We start from the raw sequence: 18917 nt of genomic DNA on the forward strand, positions 1-18917 counted from the left end.
ATTTACGTCAAACTGTTTTTAAAGAGCTGAAGATTGCAGTTACTCTGTGGTATCTTTCAACTTGCATATATTTCCAAACTTTGGCCGAGTTGTTTGGCTTGGGCAAAGCCACTTTGCACCACATTGTCTGGGAGGTGTGTGTAGCTACACGCAAAATGCAAAGATAGTTTATTAATTTGCATAAAGGAGAGAAGCTTCAGGCAATCGTTGAAGGCTTTAAGGACAGGTGGGGTTTTCCTCAGTGTGCAGGAGTAATTGATGGATCTTGTATACCTATCACATCTCCTTTTGAAGATGCTAACAGAAACAGGGAGCTATTTCATCATATTACAGGCTGTCGTCGATCACAATAAACAATGCACGCATGACTGTGGAATGTGCGTTTGGGCAGCTGAAGGGGAGACGATTTTTTGGATGCTTGGATGCAGGATGTGGAGGAGACTGTTGAACGGAATGCGCATGACTTTCCAATGCCACATGAGAGAGCAGAACATCAATTGCATGTTAGACAGGCACTTTCACGTTATTTCTCCAGACTGAGTTGTAAATACTGAGTTTTTTGAACACTACAGTTAAATAAGATTTTTTTTTTTTTTTTTACTTTTTGTCTTGTGTTATGTTACCCATGACAAAAAAGTTGCATAAAAGGGTCTGTTTCATTAGATTTTCAAGACCCCCATTTATTTATGTCTATTGTACTTGTTTGAAACATCTTGTTTGTCAAAATCTTATTTATATTGTCATATCGATATGAGAGGTATGATTCACTTAATGTGCATGTTCTGGCTATGCAGTGCTTTTAATGTGTAATTTACACCATGCAAGGGTCCGTATCAGTGGTGGCGAATGTCGGTCCTGGAGAACCACAGTCCTGCAGAGTTCAGCTTCAACCCTAATCAAACACACCTGAACAAGCTAACTAGGTCTGAAGGGTTACTAGAAAGCTACAGACAGGTGACTTTAACAGATCCCTTTTAACTGATTTAACTGATTATCACTTTTAAGATTCACTATCATCATTGAAGATCACTTTTTTTATATATAAAACAGTATAGAATGACGACATATTAAGAATTTAGAAGTTAAGATATGAAAATCAATATATCTGTATCAGTGCACAATGTAAGCAAACAAATAAATCACAAATATGTATAGAAATTTTTTTAAAATAAAGTAAAAATCAGCCCATATTTATCACTGCACACGTTTAGCAAAACAAAAATATTTTGTGTCTTAAGTAGTGCTTTTCTTTTCTTCTTGGTTTTATCTGTTGTCCGGTTGAGGAGATCCGAAAACAGCTGTGCTGCAGCGGGGCATGTCTGAAGTGGTGTGAGCCGGTTCTCTTGTATATGTTGGGTGCTAGGGTGGGATGGGTACCAGGGTTAAGGTGCTGAGACCAGTGATGTGATGGACTGCAGGTTTTCCTCGAGGGCATGCTGTCTCTCCTGCATCCCGATCAACATCTCATCGTTAATTGCCTTGGTGTCTTTTGCCTTCCTGTAAGCGTGCTTTAAGTACTTTATTTTTCACTGACACCGCTACCATGATCAGTTATAACTGCTTTCTGACTATTTTTTTTTTTTTTTTGTAATCATCTCAAAAACTGCATGGTTACGATATGAGTCGCCAAATTTTCTTTGTACCACTTCTTCAGCCCAGACTGAGCTGCGGCACCTGGCCTCACTGGATGTCCAACCACGAGGATCTATTGTGTATCTCTAGTGCTTCGAAATAAATGTTATAGTATAGTTTGTTATAGTTAAATCTCATTTGACAAGCGTGCTTCCCAGCAACACGTCCCACAATGATTGTGTTTGGTTAGTAGGCGGCTTTTAGCAGCTGCTCGAATGCATTCAGCAATACAACACTACAACAGCAATCCGATCAAATGCGAAGTTTTCGACCACCACTGGATGTGGTGGAAAGTGGACAAGCGCAAGCCGTTTTACACCCCATTTACACTTGTACTTAGCGTTGTTCATCAACAAAAAGCGCATGTTAATACCAGGTGTAAACAGGACCAAACATGACCCTGTCCACCGTAGAGAGCTCTGTCCCACCTACGTTCATCTGTACATCCCCTCAGTGGTGTTAGTCACACACTGTCCCTTTGTGCAGCATGGTCACCGGCTATCTGTGACTTTTGTGAGGTGGAAGTGGTGAGAAGGCTTTCTTTTATTTGTGAGACATAAACATGGCCCTAGACCCTCTCTTTCCTGTATGTGACTGTGACTGCAGTGAGAACACCTTTCACCACTCGTTTGTCTAATTCTGGGGCGCACAGAATTAGAAAGAGGACAAAAGATGTCAGTTGGCATATTTTTCAGTGTTTCCTCCTCTACCCCTTTTTCACACATTTATATCTCTGTTCTACAGGAAAGCTGTCTGACATGAAGTCCACTTGGTCTTCGGGGCCCATCTCGCACACCCAGGCTTCTCTCTCTCACGAGCTTTGGAAAGTCCCCCAAGGACCCCGAAACACGACGGCTCCCACACGGCCACCTCCAGGCCTGACCAACACCAAGCCCTCTTCCACGTGGGGCGGAAACACCCTGGGCCTGGTAGCTGGCTGGAGCAGCTCCTACTCTGCAGGTTTGTGTGTGTGTGTAAAAGGTGCAGTTTAATCCCAGGCGGATGTGTGTGTTTGTGTTGCTATTCTTAGGTACAGGTGTGGGCGTTTCGAAGCGGCAGTTGAATTGTCAGTTGACTCTTTGATGTGGGTGTAAACGCTAGTCAAAATGTGGGGGTCAGGTGAGGTAAGGATTGGAACGGTTGGCGCATTCGTATGCATGGGCTCTGGCAGCGTAGCGAGCGTGCTGGTTTGTGGTCTCGCATATGTTGCGTGTTATTCAACATACCCGTGCTGTTGCTTGATAACACTTTCATGACATTTAACTGTAGCGCAGTTGTTTACCAGATTTTAATTTTGAATAATGTTGAAATATACTTTTTTTTTTTTTTTTTTTTTTTTTTTATACATTCTTAGTGAAGGATCTATAAACGAATGAACCAGAAGTACAGTTCTGGTTAATACTGATAAGCTGTTCAGGTTTAGGTTGATATTGAAGGCAATGCTATTTCGTCTAAATAAATAGAGGGCATTTTAATAAAAACTCATGTTTAAAGAGGTGACCTTCCACATAAGAAACAATGTTTTTTATGCTCCTTAAGACATTATAAATGTATTTACTGTCACTTTATATCATATGTCATGCAGTCTTGCTCAATAAAAGGGTTATACTTTATTTTTAAGGTGTCCTTTAAAATTTAAAAAAACTTTAAAAATAAGCCTTTATAACATCCAGGCTAGATTATTGCAACTCTCTTTATTATGGGATCTCCAAGAATCAAATCTCAAGATTACAAGTTGTTCAGAATGCAATAGCACGTTTTTTGAAAGGTGGCAAAAAATTTGATCATGTGACACCTCTTTTGAGATCCCTTCACTGGCTACCTGTCCAATATAGAATCGACTATAACATTTTACTATTAGTCTACAAATCCTTAAATAATCTTGCACCTTCGTATTTATCGGATTTACTCCACCCGTATACTTCAAAGCGAGAACTGAGATCAGGAAACAAATCCCTCCTTTGTATTTCTAGAACCCGCTTGAAAAAGAGGGGAAATAGAGCTTTTGAAGTGGTGGGCCCCACTTTATGGAATAATCTTCCTATTCATCTTAAAATGGCTTCCACTTTATCAGTTTAAAACAGCGCTAAAAACATATTTGTTTGGAGTGGCTTTTAATGTGTAGTTTACTTGAACTTATCTTTTAATGCACTTTAATTGGTTGTTGATAGTGACGTTGCTGGTACATTATGTATTTTGTCGTGATTACTTTTAATGTGTATTTACTTGAACTTAACTTTTAATGCACTATATTGGATTGTTGATAGTGACGTTGCTGGTTAGTATGTATTTTGTCGTGATTACTGTACAGCACTTTGGTCGGAAGTAAATGTGCTCTAGAAATAAACAAACTTGAACTCCTTGTTACAGTGTAACTGTACATTTAAGTACTGAGGGATGCTAATTAACTAAATGAACTTACTCAATGCTTATGGTTAGGATTTGGCATAGGCAAGTGCATGTAATTATGCATGATTTATTGTTATTATGATAGTAAGTACATGTAATGTGTAACAAGGTCACCTTAAAATATAATGTTACCAATAAAACTATTAATTTATTTTTTTTCCTCAATGTACTTTAATGCTTATACTAAATGTAAATATTTTGCAACATTACAAATGTCTTTAATGTCTTTTAATCAGATCCATGCAATCTTGCTGGATTCTTTTCTTTTTTTAAACAATAGTGTACATGGTACTTTAATACGTAGACTATGTTGTAATAGTGGACTGTGTTATAAAAGTTAATCGAATCATTAAAGAATTCTTTATCTCTCTAAGTAGGTACCACATGGAGTACAGACAGCTCCAACAGGAGCACTAGCTGGTTGGTTCTGAGAAACCTTACACCACAGGTATCATTGTGCTACTGTTATGTTCATTGACTGAATTTCATGGTTAATCATGTGCAGTGTTATATGACCCTCTTTGTTTTCTGTGACGTTTAGATTGATGGTTCGACACTGCGGACACTGTGCATGCAACACGGCCCGCTCATCACATTCCATCTCAACCTGACGCAGGGTAACGCAGTGGTGCGCTACAGTTCTAAAGAGGAGGCTGCCAAAGCCCAAAAGTCCCTACACATGTACGTAAATGTTTCACCGATACCTTCTTTTTAAAGAACCAATCTCAGCTATATCGTCACAGTTCTCTCTCTTTGAATACCTGCTTTCCAGGTGTGTTCTGGGAAACACCACTATACTGGCAGAGTTTGCTGGAGAAGAGGAGGTGAACCGCTTCTTTGCACAGGGTCAGTCCCTCACACCCACCACCAGCTGGCAGGCCAACCCCGGCACCAATCAAACACGGCTGGGGGGCGGAGGGACGGTGGCCACACATCCCATCGGCCACTGGAACAGCAGCGGTCTCGGAGGAGGAGGAGCGGGCGGGACGGGGTCCGGCGGGAAGGCGAGCAACGAGCTGCTGTGGGGGGGTGTACCGCAGTACTCCAGCCTGTGGGGGCCGCCCAGCACCGAGGATGGCCGAGTGGTGGGCAGCCCCACCCCAATCAATACGCTGCTTCCTGGAGACCTGCTGAGCGGAGAGTCCATGTGAGAGCGCCAAGTGCTCGAACCCCCGAACCGCAGCGAAATATGAAACTTAACGAGCAAAAACCAAGCAAATCATTTGGCGATAATCAACGTCAGTGGAACTGTGAAAAACCAAGAGACAGGAGGCTGAGGCCACACTTGCATAAAGGCTGCTGACCTTCTTCCTCTACTTGTTTGTTTTGTTTTGCGTCTCTGTGTTATTTTGATCATAAGGCTTGGGTTACAGTATTCTATAGACTTCTAATGAAGAACTGGGACTAAAAGAGAAGTGAACCTTTACCAAGACTTTTTCTCTAATAACTGAAACCAGTGTAAAAGTGTATTTTACTACAAACCGACAAGACAAGCTGCCATTTTTTTTTTTTTAATTCCTCTGGCACGAGCACATCCTGTCAGCCTAATCACAGCATATCGTCCTATCCCCGAAGAAACGTGCGTCATTCCAAACCGACTTTTCTTTTAGACTGGATCCATGGCTTTTCTCAGTTGTCCTTTGGATCGTTTGGATTAATTAACAGCACTAAACTTTAGCCTTAACTGCTGATCAGTCCCACTCCATTTGAGGTCTGAAGAAACTCATCTTGAGAATTGCACATTTTCTCATTTCTGAGCCAGGACTGTCGATCTCAGCCGCAGCCGTACGCGCATTCATCCTTCCTTGTTACCCTCGGTTGCCACCTGTCCTCGTAACTCTCGAAAGGACGAACAGGTATCTGATGCCTCTGCACATTTGAGGCATTTATTCTTAAGCTGAGAGGACACATGGACAGCTGAGGAATATATTAACCACTGCTTACGAAAAAATGTACAGGAAACACTTTTTCAGATGGACTACTTTTTCTCTTTCATTTTCCTAAACGACCTCGGTCTCTCCCTCAAAAAAAAAAAAACTAAAACTAAAACATAAGCCCTCATTGTTGTTCGTCTGAAGTGCAATATATGCCACAGACTCTTCTGTCCATCTTTACGCAGTGCTTGTGAAATGGTAGGAGCTCGCCTGGGGAAATGGGGGGGGGGGGCGTCAAAGACTCAAAGTCTCCTGCCGTGTCCACCGAGCGTGGGACTGAACAGAAGAGTACTCTCTCAGTGTGTAAGCCCATGGTGATGAAACATTCACAAGCACTTCCTCTACACACTCAAGGACAAGTGTGACTACAGGGGCAACAGGGGCTTCAAACCAAATAAGAGGTGTTTCTTGTAACCAGTAGAAGAAGTGCATTTTTTTTCATTGTTGTTGTATTTGGTACAAAAGTATGGAACAAAGATGGCGTGGTTTCTATATAGCACTTAGCAAGAGCCGATGCTCTTCAATGCCAACAAATGACACACGGACGCGAAACTGACAAAAAGCAACGATGAAAAGCAATCTACCGAACTTACGCCGAACGGATTTTGCCGTTTCTTATCTCCTTCGTCTTCGTCTTTCCACAGTCTTTTCAACTTTCAAGTCAGACATTTCGAAAATGGTAGCAAATTGAAAGGATGCCTGATGAGGAGGAAAAAAAAAACACAACAAGACTGAAGCATTCACGTGTTTTTTTGTTTTTTCTTTAAGATGATATATATCAAAGTAAATATCACTGTTACAGTACTCCAAAATCATTAGCCTTTTGTCTGGAGATGCTAGACGTGTTGTAATGTTTCTAATGGATTCCGGCGGGGCCCCTTGCCCTGGCGGCCCCGTGTACCTGTATGATAAGTGTGGCCATTGAGTGCCTATCTGCTGTGGCGCCTCAGGTGCCCACACTCTGACTTTTGACCCGCTGTGCCAGGCCGGCGCACCAGATGCCAGAACGGACCCGCCTGGGGCCCGGAGCAGTGGCTCCTTCAGACCTGGCCAATCAGTACGTACTACTACTGCGCCAGCACTCGACCTCCTCTCAACTTCACTCTCATAGACTCTCTTTCTCCCTCTCATGCAAAGATCACTTTAGCTGGAAGTGGACAGGTTCGTTTTATGTACTTTTTACGATCGATTGGGGTTTTCCCTTCTGGAATTGCCAGTGTTGTTTTTTTTTTTAATTTTATTTTTTTGGTCAACATTGCTGTTGTTATCGTCGTTGCTGTTGTTGATGTTATATGGTTATTTTGCGCTATATTTGGGTTTATGTGTGTGTCAATGCAGTGGTCTCTATGGTAGCTGCTCTCACCAGCCCCTCTTGCTGCGCATATGCAGAAAAACACTCTTATTAAGAGGCACACCTCAGCGTAAACGGCGGCGCCGATTGATCCAGAATCACTCGTAGTGACGGAAAAGGGTTGTTTTGAGGACGGAGCGCACGTAGTGGCGAAAGGAAGAGTAGGTCGATGGTGCTCAGTTTGTCTTCTGCCTCTCCTCTGCACGTTCCTCCGCTCTGGTGTCACCGCCCCGCCAGGCCACACACTCACACTGGTGCTTACGACAAAGGGCAGGCAGAGTACACTACTTTACCTGGTCGCCTCTTCTCACAGTAATAAAAGCAAATGATATCGGAGACTCGGTTCTCCACTTCTATGCAAAGACCGACCGAGAGGTGCAGTTCACGGCCTTCAATCTGTAGTTCTCTCCAAGCCCACTCTTCAGCTCACCAGGTGATTGTGAGAAGGCAGCTTCCTTACAGTGTGGCCTAAAGTAAGAAACCGGCCCGATGACCAGGCCCTCACTGTTTACTCTCTGAATGATCTCTTACATTATGTACATGCAGTCTCAGGGCAGCCTCAGAGAACCCCAAACTGTTTTATCGTTACGAGGAGGGCGCGATTGCATTATCCCATGTGGCTTTAAAGATGCTAAATGGGTTGGCGAGTGGACTCGGAGAAGGATTGGTAGGAAGTCCCTCTGTTTTTTTTTTTGTTTTTTTTTCCTAATGTACCTTTTCTCGATCGTAGACCTAACCTAGACACAAGTCTATCAGAGTGGAACTACTACTTTCTTGAAATTAGTTTTGATGTTTGGTTGTGTAAGGAGCACTTGGAGATGGAGAGGTAGAATGCAGGTTGGCACCAAGACAGACGGGTAGCACCCTGTCCCGGGTCTCAAATATATACGTCTGGGACGACTGCTGACAATTAAACAGGGAAGCCAGAATGTTTAGGTGCACTGTAGATGGTTCACATTTGGGTACATCTTTTCTTTCTTTCTTTTTTTAAACCAAAAAAGGTTTTTGTCTGATTATTGTTATTAATATTGTTGAAAAAGGAAACTTTAATTCTGTACACTCTTGACTGAAGTGCTTCTCTCTGCAAGCCTTTGACGCCCTGAAGTGGCGGACAGATGACTCTGGGGTTGCTGTATTGATGGTATTAAATTCTGTCCTGACCCGATATTAGGGGAACGGTGCAGATTATTTTTTATTTTATTTTATTTTATTTTAAACAGGTCCAGGTCCATGTGGACCTATTGTATCAGGAGGCCTGGGGCACATGCCAGCTGATACCAAGTCTTAAAAGGGGAAAATACCTTTCTGGAAGAATTATTTCCCCCTTTTTTTCCCCCCACACTCGAGTGACACTAGCAAACAATCACTATTGCCTGTTTTTGAATATATATATATATTTTTAACTGCCTTTCTCTAAGCTGTTTTCAAGACCACGAAAAACAAACGTCCAAAACGTGTTTAAAATCCAGAGGATTGCCTGGCAGACAAGCTAGCTAGCCAACGAGTGCCCACTGTGTCCTCCACTGTGGGCTTAAACTGGGTCTTATTGATAGGACTAATGTACTCTAGCTCCACGGCTCAGATGCAACTATGTTTAGATAAAAATCACAGGGCCTGGGTGGAGATGAGCTCTAAGAAACACAAATCCTCATTCTTAGGGTCCTGGCTAGAATATATGCACATGCTGGTTTATATACATGTACATCTGAAATCCTGTGTATGTATATAACTGGTTCTCTTTTTTTTGTTTATTTACCTTTACTTTGGTTTTCAGGCCCGAGTAACCCCCTGTTTCCGTCTCTCCATAAATTAACCTAGATGATGAAAAGCATAAACATATCAAAATTATACAAATTAAAAAAACACAAATACTTGAATCATAATAAGCGCCAATAATGTAATGTGAATTATTTTTTTTTTTTTTTTTTTTTTGTAATTTTGTCATTCATACACTTCCAAGCTTTTTGATAACATCAGTTCAAACTGAACGAAAAAAAAAAAAGTAGTAAAAAAAAAAAAATGCAAAGTGACATCGGTTGTGAGTGTTTGCACAAGATTGCGTGTACTGTATGACGGATGAATGCGTTCATTTGCCTGTGTGAGTGGGTTCAAACCAGTGTATGCTAGTGATTACTGTGGGTTTGTTTGCGCCTTTGTTTAATTTTAAGCATCTTAGTTTTTTTTTTTTTTTTTTGGCTAGTCAAAATATATTCGTATGTGTATTGTTACGGTATTTGTTATTAGCTTTGTTATTAGAGTTGCACTGAGTGTCTGCTTCCCCTCATTCAGCTAATCGTACAACATGATATTAAAGTACTAAGGGGACAAGGTGACAATTCATGTGTTAATGTTTACTCAAGGACTTATTGAGAAAAATAACAAGTGTGTGTGTGTTTTTTTTTTTTTTAATCTATAATACGATTATCTACCTTATAGTGGCTTTTATTGTGGAATAATCCATGATAAAGAAATGGATTATGTTGAGTATTGCACCATTATGTTTTTCAGATTATAAAAAAAAAAAAAAAAAAAATGCAAAATACAATGAAAGAAAAAAAAGTATATATACGATGTGGGGATTTTTTTCTCGAAGAAGAAGAACTGTGGCCATAGATCGATGTAGAGGGACTTGTAACTCCCCACGTTACACCACGTTGAGCCGGATAGACATCTGGAGAAGAGTTTCTTACAAGACTCATTTCAGAGGTGCCTACCTTTTGGGTTTGTTTTTTTTATGTTCATACCTGTTCTAGTTTTTGTTCACTATCTTCTTTGTGCAAGGCCACCAACAGTTTACACACATTTCATGTTTTTCTGAAGTTCAAGGAAATGAAATTTTGCGATGGGATTGTCATGAGAAGAGAAAAATCCTAAAGGACATATACTTCCATCGAATGAATAACAAAAACACTTTATGGAATGAAGATTATTGTGCTACTTGCAGAACTCTGGGATTGATCAGTGTTGTCATGTTTTTGTTTTATTTTTATTTATGTTTACTTTCATAGATTATCAAAGCCTGTATTTTTCTTTTCGAAGCAAAAAAACAACAAAAAAAAAAAACATTTCCTTTGTTGAAAAAAAAAAGAGAAAAGAAGACATAAATGTTCACTATCTTGCACACACAAAAAGTGGATCATGTCTCAGGAAGGCAAGGGTTCCAGAGTACCAACTCCACGCCATTTAATGTTCGTTCTTAGAGAAAGACGATAACGGAAGAAAAAAAAAAACATAAGCACTGAAGGGTTATGGATTTCAGAAGAAGAAAATACCTTTGTTTCTAAATCCGTAGCAGTTACATATTTACCAAATAATGAACTCTTAATGAACTTAAAAAATGGAGTGCTTTATATATATGAATCTATATACTGAAATTGCTTTACATTTTAAACAAAGTGATCAATGATTTTGATTGTTCAAAAGACGGTGAAAGAACATACAGATGCTGTATGTTTGAATCTTTATTGTATTTTCTTAACATGAGGTCCCTTCCTGTTGAAATCAGGACCATTGTGCATTACTATTTCTTTCCTCTTTGTCATTTTGTCTCTTGTGGCGGGTATTACATAATGAGAAATTGAAAAGAGGAGTTGGGGGGTGGGGGTGGACAGGGGTTCTATATCAAATTGATCAATTTTAAAGAGAAAAAAGTCTGGTTTATACGGATCATGATCTATGCACAAGGGGGTGGGCTTCTTAAAGCCCCTGTGACTCATCTCTCATTGGGATTAGAGGGGTTCTTTCTGTCTTTTATTGTGCTCGCTCATTTGCTCTTGTCTCCCTCCCCCACCAACCCCATTTTATGTCCCATTTTTTATGTTTCATGTTTCTTACATATAGTACATCGCCAGGCTGTGTATTCCTAAACCAATGAACGTCTCATTCTGAAGCACTGTGGGGGTTTTTTGTAGCCCATGACTTTCAAGGTTGTCTGTGTTCTGCGTGTGTGTGTGTGAGACTGAGTGTGTGTTACTGGGATGAGTGTGGATGGAGATACTGGGTTGATACTTTCGTCTTTTGATTTTAAATGTTAAGGAATATGTCTGTACTGAGATTTTAAGAAGTCAGTGGCTTTTAATGTTTTGGTTTTCTCTCTCTTTTTCTCTCCTCATAGAATGTGATTGTTGACATGCACCGAAAAAAAAAATGTTTTGAACTATGGAGCTTCTTTCAGACAATTAATAAATTGCATTTTTGTTCTTGGCTGTAATGAATTTGGTTTGGTCATTTCTTAGTAGTAGACATCAGTAACCTGCAGTGTTATGGGCTATAGATGATGTGCAGCAATTTGGATCACATGAAAAAAAAAATATATTAAGAAAATGCCCATGACAAATGATAAGCTTGTATTCACCCTGCTTTATCTAAAATTATTCTTCTAAAACAAAAGGGTTAAAGAAAGATTGGAAAATGCCGTTTTAAGGAAGAACAACATCTATTTATTGTTATAATTATAGCAATTATGTTAGTTATTATGACATTTATTAACTGAGGCAACATAACATTTATTTTTTTAATATAATTGCCATTTATCCTTAAGGAAGGTCAAATGGTAACATATATGTTATAGATTTTAGCATGTCCCTGGAAATGTATATATTTCAGTAACATATTTCACAGTTAAGTTAATTTTTATGGTTCTTTTTCCTGATGATGTTCCACATTTGTCCGTTTGGGGGATCTGTAGAGGTCCACCAGCATGGCTGATGTTTCTGGGGCTGGTGGACAGATCCAGTGACTGTTTGCTCTGCTTCTTTTCCCTTTCACACTTGACATGTCTTCATAAATTGGAGCTGTGGTGTGACTCTCTAGCTCAGCATATGGCTTTTTCTGCGGATGAGTATTTTCACATTAGGAATGACACCGCATTGCTTGTATGTTAAATGAAGTATTCAGCTGTGTTGTTGGGGAACCTTACATAATGTGTCACAAAGAGAGCGATGGCCGAGAGTAGGAGCAGACTCACTCCTACGGTGATGGAATAGATGAGCAGAGAATACCTCCTACAGGAGCACAACTCACCTGAAACAACAGAACATCAGGTCAGATGTGGGCTTATTCCATTGCTACTGCCAAAAATATATAAGGGGTCATAACAAGGCAGCTCTAAAAAGATAATAGTGTCATGATTTAGTTCAAAAAGAGTGTAGCTGAATTTGAATTCAGGACTATAAGCAGACTTCCAGAAGCCAACAGTAATGTGGTTGTTGGGCTCGAGTTAGTTTAAAGGGATCGTTCACCCCAAAATGGAAATGTTGTCATCATTTACTCATTCTCATGTTGTTCCAAACCTGTGTGAGATTCTTCCTTACGTTGAATATAAAAGAAGATATTTTGAAAATGCATGTAATACCCATTGACCTCCAATAGTAGTTTATTAATTTTCAGTCAATGGGGACCAACAACTGTTTGGGTCTTCAAAATATCTTTTGTTGTGTTCAACGTGAGAAGGAAACTCCCACAGATTCGGAATGACATGAGGGCGAGTAAATGATGACCGTTTTCATTTTTGGGTGAACTATTACTTTTAATGTTGTTTCACCTGATGGTGTCAGCGTGATATCGATAATATCACTGAAGGTTTAGGCTATTTACTACACCATCTATTCTGCCTCCACCTCACAGTCAGAGTTATTCAAAGTGTGGTGAATCAGACATAATTAAAAATCGTGCAAGATCTAGAAGGTGTATATATTGTGACACTTTACTTTACTGTTATCTCTGTATACCCTACTGTATCAACGCATTGACCAACCTGCGGCTTTCACCAGCACAAAGAGAGTTGTGTTCCCCGAGAGCGGATTTGATGGATCTCCTGAGAAATCGCAGACATAAAGCCCCGTGTCTGTGGTTCTTAAATGTGAAAGAGTCAGTGTAACTGTGCGTAAATTCAGCTGTCCGGGGATATTGATTCGTCCCTCAGTCTCTGCTCTCACGATTTCTTCATCTTCAGAGTAGTTGAGCACACTTTCTGAAGGAGCGATCCTTCGCCTCAGAGGTCCACTGGCTTCCATGTCCAGCGGTTCACCCTCCAGCCTCCGGGCGTAATGAAAAGCTTCAGAGGCTGTCGTTAAAAATAAAATAAAATAAAGAGATCACGTATTGTCGCATGAAATATGTGGAACTGGTTTTCCTTAATTTGTGCATTGTTGGCCTTATATAATGTTTTTATTATTATTGTTCAGTTTGAACCTGTTACTGAAATGGCATATTTTTGTTAACACTTGTCATGAGAATAACTTAAAATGGTCACATAGGCTTTAATTTAAAAAGTCTTTAATTTGATTGTAGGCATACTTTTCTCCTGTTTAACACTGTAAAAACTGCTTTGACCAACTGTATGTGTTATATAAAGAAATAGCCTATAAATATACATGACGTCGTTTATTTAGCTATGAATTCATCAGGTCGGTTCAAATAAAATTGAATGGAGACACCAGAGACAATGACGTGGATTGTTCAGATTCTGGCTTATTTCCCCCCCTAGTAAATTGAGCTGATATTAATGCAGCATAAACAAAAAACATTACCACAACGTTCACTTCAGTGTGACTTACCTAAAGTCTGCTCCAAAAAAACCCAGAGGAATAAGCAGGCTCTCATGGTGCGCTTATTTTTAAATAGCCAAGACAAGGCCACATCTCTCCTTAACCCTCAAACCGTATTCACTTTATAGCCCTTAAATCGTTGCTTGTGCTGCACTTTCCCCCATCAGGCTTTTCATCTCCACACAGACCTCCACCCAATCCACAGGAAGTTCAGCAGACATGTCCGTTTTGGTGTCTAGCGCTTAGTAATAAAAAAGAAAGTCTCTCTCTCTCTCTCTCTATATATATATAAAGTTGCAATCAAAATTATTCAACCCCTCAGAGACTGTAGTACTTTACAAATACAAGCTTTTCTGAGGATCCAGGATAAAATAAAAATTGCATCTATAACAGTTCACTGGCATATTAAAAGTGATATTGTCAATAATGTAATATTGAGTTATACGATTTTTTAATAATACTGCTATGTCATAATTATTCAAACCCTATTCAACATTGCTGTTTTTAAATCATTTATTTGCATGGTGGGGAATAAAAAAAAGACTCAAAACACAATTAAGCTCTTAAACTATTAAAAACAGAATTAGCTTGAGCTGTTACACATACATACAGTTAGCGCATGCATGTGTTGAAGTTAAGTGGCAAATGTCAACAGAGGTCTCACAAAAGCTAAAGAGAATAAATGTATTACTTTAGAAAGGCTAAGGCTATATGAAGATTTCCAAGACATTGAAAGTTCCTAGAGACACAGCTCTCAGTCTTATTTCTTAGCTTAAAGTGTGTTTTACCAGAAAACCTTTGAGGGTGTTGAAGAAAAAGCACAATATCATAAAATGTTTAATCAGGGCAACTGAGAAAAACCGGCAATGTACAGCCAAAGACTTGCAAGATGACCCGATGAAAGGGGGAAAACCATTTCAATGGAGTGTGTAAGAAGAACACTAGACAAACATGGCCTTCATGTTGAGACATCTTGCAGAATACTGTAGAGGGAAGTGGAAATCATGACTATGAAGGACATCATGGATTCTGTATCAGGCCATTTTGACAAGAATTGTGATGCATTTGGTGCAAAGACTGAAGCTGATGATCAATGGACTTTCCTGCAGGATAGTCATCCCAGAGTACACATCCAAATCTACTACTGCTTGGTTCAGGGATCAGTCATAGAATGTACTTGAGTGACATGTTCAGTCTCCAGGCTTAATTCTCATTGCATATATCTGGTTGAATTTAAAGAAGATAATGACGTTCAGCATAAATGTTTCTGAATTTGTGTGTGTGTGATTTATGATCAAATATACAAAGAATACACGGGTCATTTGGATTTATCTCCGCTTTTATTATTTTTTTTTAACAGGACAAAAAGAAAAGGTAACTTAGTGCTGCACTATACTGCAATGAAAAAAAAAAAAACACCACTTCAAACTCTGAACCAACTCAAAGAGAACAGGGACTACTGATTCACATACAGGCCATAACTTACCAGGGGCCTGTTTCACAAAGGAGGTTAAGTGAAAATTCAGAGTATGTTAACCCTGAAATGGAGGGAAACTCTAGGTTTTCTGTTTCAGAATGGGATGTTTTTCAAACCCGAGAAAGCAGGGTAAGTTAACCCCGTTTCTGAAAGAGAGCTAACTTATACTCAGAGTCAGTTACCATAGTAACTTACTCTATGATCCTGGTCAGAAGCAGGTTTTCTTCCATAAACCCAGATTTTCTTTCGGTCTCCTCCCTCTTTTTAAAAACTTCATTGATGCACGCTGGAAAAATTATCTTCTTACTAAGTTTTTTTTTTTTCAGTGTGGTAATAAAAATAATCTTAATGCCAATGGAAAACAAGATTATTCGAAGTGTCTATTACTAAGTGGAAATCTACTGTAGCTCCGCCCTCTATCGTCACATAAGGTTAAATACGACACATGTGAATAATGGCTTCAGTGGTGTAGGCAGTAATGTTTTGGGCATGGAAAACTAGCTTGTAACGCGATTGTTTGGGTCAGAATCCGGCTTTTGCCGACCTCGTTCTTCTCACTTTTTCCATCACGTCAATTAGAATTTATTTTCAATAAAAATGAACAAAATGTTGTAAAAGTGTAAGTGCCTAACAAGTGTTTAATAATTATGCAACTATTAATAATTGTAATAAATATAAACATTTACAATCTGTTATTATTGCATCTTGTTAATGTATAACAACGGTGAGGTGCAAATGGGCCTAGCATGTATCTGCCAGTATAAAATATAACTAGCATCTAATTATTATTTACACTTAGCCTGTTGCAAAGAACAGGCTACTTGTACATGCTAAATAGAATATATCACAATTTTCACTGCACATTTTTTTCTGTAAATAGCATCTGGAGCTACTTGCACTTAGCCTACTGTAAATAGGATATATTGCTGAGAAAGTATGTTAATTCCACTAAGTGTAAAATGCACTTAAATATTAGTATTAATATTATTATATTTATTTATTGCTCATGAGATACCATCAAATGATTAGCTATTAGTTAATTAATCTAACGTTCTGCCAGTTTTTACCTGTGATATTATAACATACATTTTTTATAAATTACATTTGTATGGAGCCTGGAGTATGCAGACGGCTTTTTGGCGGGAGCTGTTGCCATGGTGAATCGTAATATCAGCGCTCCATTGATAATGGCTTTTTATAGTTGTGGTGCACGCGCTTAACTCAGAGTCAGTCAATGTAGAGTTGATTAAACCAACTCATTTCAGCTTTTCTGTAACCAAAAACTCAAGTTTCCCATCTCAGGGTAAGTCAACTCCGAGTTCAAGTTTAAACTGGTTGAACCTCCTTAGTGAAACGGGCCCCAGGGAAAGAACTAATGCCTCCCATCTCTACCCAGCAACAGCAGGTAAATACAGATTTACAAATCCAGAATAATTATACTTGCTCAGTCTCACCTGTAAATGGGGTCCTGGATTACATTTTCATTTAAAATCAAGAGTGAATGAATAGCAGCAGTTGGGCAGATTAAAGAAACAGAACCACAAACGATTCACAGAAAGTACTTTACCAAACACAAACCATCCGATTCATACGGTCAGCTAGATGCTAAATTAAACCTTGGAGCAGTTCAATGGATTGATATCCATGCCAAACTGTGGACAGAAATCCATCAAATACACCATTAATGTCAATAAACATGCAAACCTTCTCCAACACCAGTCGAAGAGCGCATTAAACAAAATCACACATTGCTCCCCAGTGCTACTGCATCATTTCTTCTTATGAAGCTTTTATAATGTATCAAAAGCACATTATATACACACACGTATAAATATCTTAATACATATAATACTCTGGATTTCCAACAATGCGCACGGAAAGAATCTGAAGCACACTAAACAATTTCACCTCATCTTTCAGTTTGTAAATAAATATGACTATTTGAATGTGATTCTTGTGGGAGAGTTTAAAACCTCAGCTCGGTGTAACTGCACAAATACAGCTGTTAGCACACAAATAAATATATATACACACACATACACACGTGTTATAGCACATGTTTATGAGCAAGGTCATTTTCTAATTTGCATAACTGCTTTCATTGTAATTACTGCATGTGCATTTCCCCTGTGTCTCTTACAAACTGAGAGAGGAGTCAGAATCAGAGTCTGTGCTAATCAACAGCATGCCATAAATGTGGTTGAAAACAACTCATCAGATCACTTTAATAAACACTTCTGTTCAAAAGATTGAGGCTGGTAAGATTTTCTTTAATCATACTGAAAGTCGTCTCATACTCTCACTAAGACTGTATTTACTTCCTAATACAGTAATAACAGCAATACTGTCAAATATCATTTTCATTATCAATTTAAAACAACTTTTCTATATGAACACGTTAAAATGTCATTTATTCCTGTGAGGCAAAGCTGAATCTTTAGCATCACTACTCCACAGTCTTAACTGTCACACAAGCAGAAATCATTCTAATACTCTGATTTGATGCTCAATTACTATTATGAATATTGAAAACCGTAATGCTGCTTAATAACTGTGTGAAAACGGTAACAGTTTTTTTTTCCAAGATTCCTTGAACAGGTGAAAAAAAAAAAAAAAAAGAGCATTTATTTGATACAGAAATCTTGTAACAACTTGATTTACGGTCACTTTTGATCAATTCAGTGCAACATTACAAACCTTACTGACCTCAAACTTTTGAAGCATGTGTATCTATTTTTAACATGTTAGCTAAAAACAGGAGTTAGTTAAGAGAACTCCCCTGATATTAATAAACCCGGGGGCCATCGCCAAACTTGCTCCAAGTTTGGGGACATTTGTATCCAACAGCCAAACGGCTGTGAGACCCCCTGAACACAGAGAGGAAAGAGAGAAAATGTGAGACTTGCCTCAGCCTGTGCAGAGCAACACTGAGACTCTGCCTCAGCCAGTCCCATGGCATTGCTACAAGGAGAAGAGAAATCCTCAGTTTAGGACAACAACCACAGTGAACTACAGTCACCTTCTTACCTGCCTCTTCCTGAAAACCACAAGTAATGAGCCGAGGCCTGGACATAAAGGATTCTCAGGTTCCCAAGGGTCATTTCACTCTCTCAAGACTGTGATTTTCAGGAAACTGCTCTCTCAATGGTTGTTTTTCTTTTCGTCTAACAGCCATATGTCCTTGCATAAGCAGCTGAAAATTTAAAGGGGTCTTATACATGTCCACTATGTTTTTTTTTTGTTTGTTTTTTTGTTTTGTTTTTATTCCAGGATTATTTATCATCGTCTCACTTTCGGTTGCAGCACAAACTCATTTTGTTAGTTTGTCTGTTGTTCAGTGACGTCAGAAGTTGTGAGATGTTATGATGGTCTTTTTGGACCAGGGAGGATGTTTTGCGTTGTAACAGTTACATTGAGTTGACATGATGGTAGTAGACTCATGAAGGAAAACTGGATTCCTCATGATCTGACCCCTTTAAATCCAAACTTCAATATGAAAGGAGATGCAAATGCTTCAGTTTCCCTCTCACCCACAAACACTGCATATACACAGCTTTCACACAAAT

General features: G+C 39.2%; 2 protein-coding genes across 11 annotated transcripts in view; one reads left to right on the forward strand and one right to left on the reverse strand.

Moving 5' to 3' along the window:
* LOC127952924 (trinucleotide repeat-containing gene 6C protein) overlaps window positions 1-11536 on the forward strand; it is a 58448-nt gene extending 46912 nt beyond the window's left edge. For 7 of the 10 annotated variants that reach the window (XM_052551828.1, XM_052551836.1, XM_052551830.1 and 4 more), the window contains 4 exons: window positions 2377-2592; window positions 4416-4489; window positions 4583-4722; window positions 4814-11536. In XM_052551828.1, the coding sequence (XP_052407788.1) occupies window positions 2377-2592; window positions 4416-4489; window positions 4583-4722; window positions 4814-5192 (809 nt within the window). In that variant the 3' untranslated portion in view covers window positions 5193-11536. The remainder of the gene's footprint in view (window positions 1-2376; window positions 2593-4415; window positions 4490-4582; window positions 4723-4813) is intronic. The other 3 variants (XM_052551831.1, XM_052551829.1, XM_052551834.1) reach the window with 1 other exon arrangement.
* Window positions 11537-11742: 206 nt separating this feature from the next.
* LOC127952927 (uncharacterized) lies at window positions 11743-18846 on the reverse strand. Its single transcript, XM_052551841.1, has 4 exons — window positions 13884-18846; window positions 13082-13390; window positions 12245-12348; window positions 11743-12156 (listed from the first exon to the last, which is right to left on the reverse strand). Exons 1-4 carry the CDS (start codon window positions 13927-13929, stop codon window positions 11959-11961), a joined length of 657 nt encoding a protein of 218 aa, XP_052407801.1. The 5' UTR covers window positions 13930-18846; the 3' UTR covers window positions 11743-11958.
* Window positions 18847-18917: the final 71 nt, after the last annotated feature.

This window comes from Carassius gibelio, chromosome B3 (assembly GCF_023724105.1).
Source record: "Carassius gibelio isolate Cgi1373 ecotype wild population from Czech Republic chromosome B3, carGib1.2-hapl.c, whole genome shotgun sequence".
In the NCBI taxonomy this organism is placed as follows: Eukaryota; Metazoa; Chordata; class Actinopteri; order Cypriniformes; family Cyprinidae; genus Carassius; species Carassius gibelio.

Excerpts from the sequence above, each read along its gene's own strand:
- LOC127952927 (XM_052551841.1), bottom strand. The coding sequence starts at position 13,929 with ATGAGAGCCTGCTTATTCCTCTGGGTTTTTTTGGAGCAGACTTTAG. Across the intron at positions 12,349-13,081 it reads TGTGCTGGTGAAAGCCGCAG|GTGAGTTGTGCTCCTGTAGG; the intron begins GTTGGTCAATGC and ends CTGTTGTTTCAG. Across the intron at positions 12,157-12,244 it reads CTCTCTTTGTGACACATTAT|AAAAAGCCATATGCTGAGCT; the intron begins GTAAGGTTCCCC and ends ACTCATCCGCAG.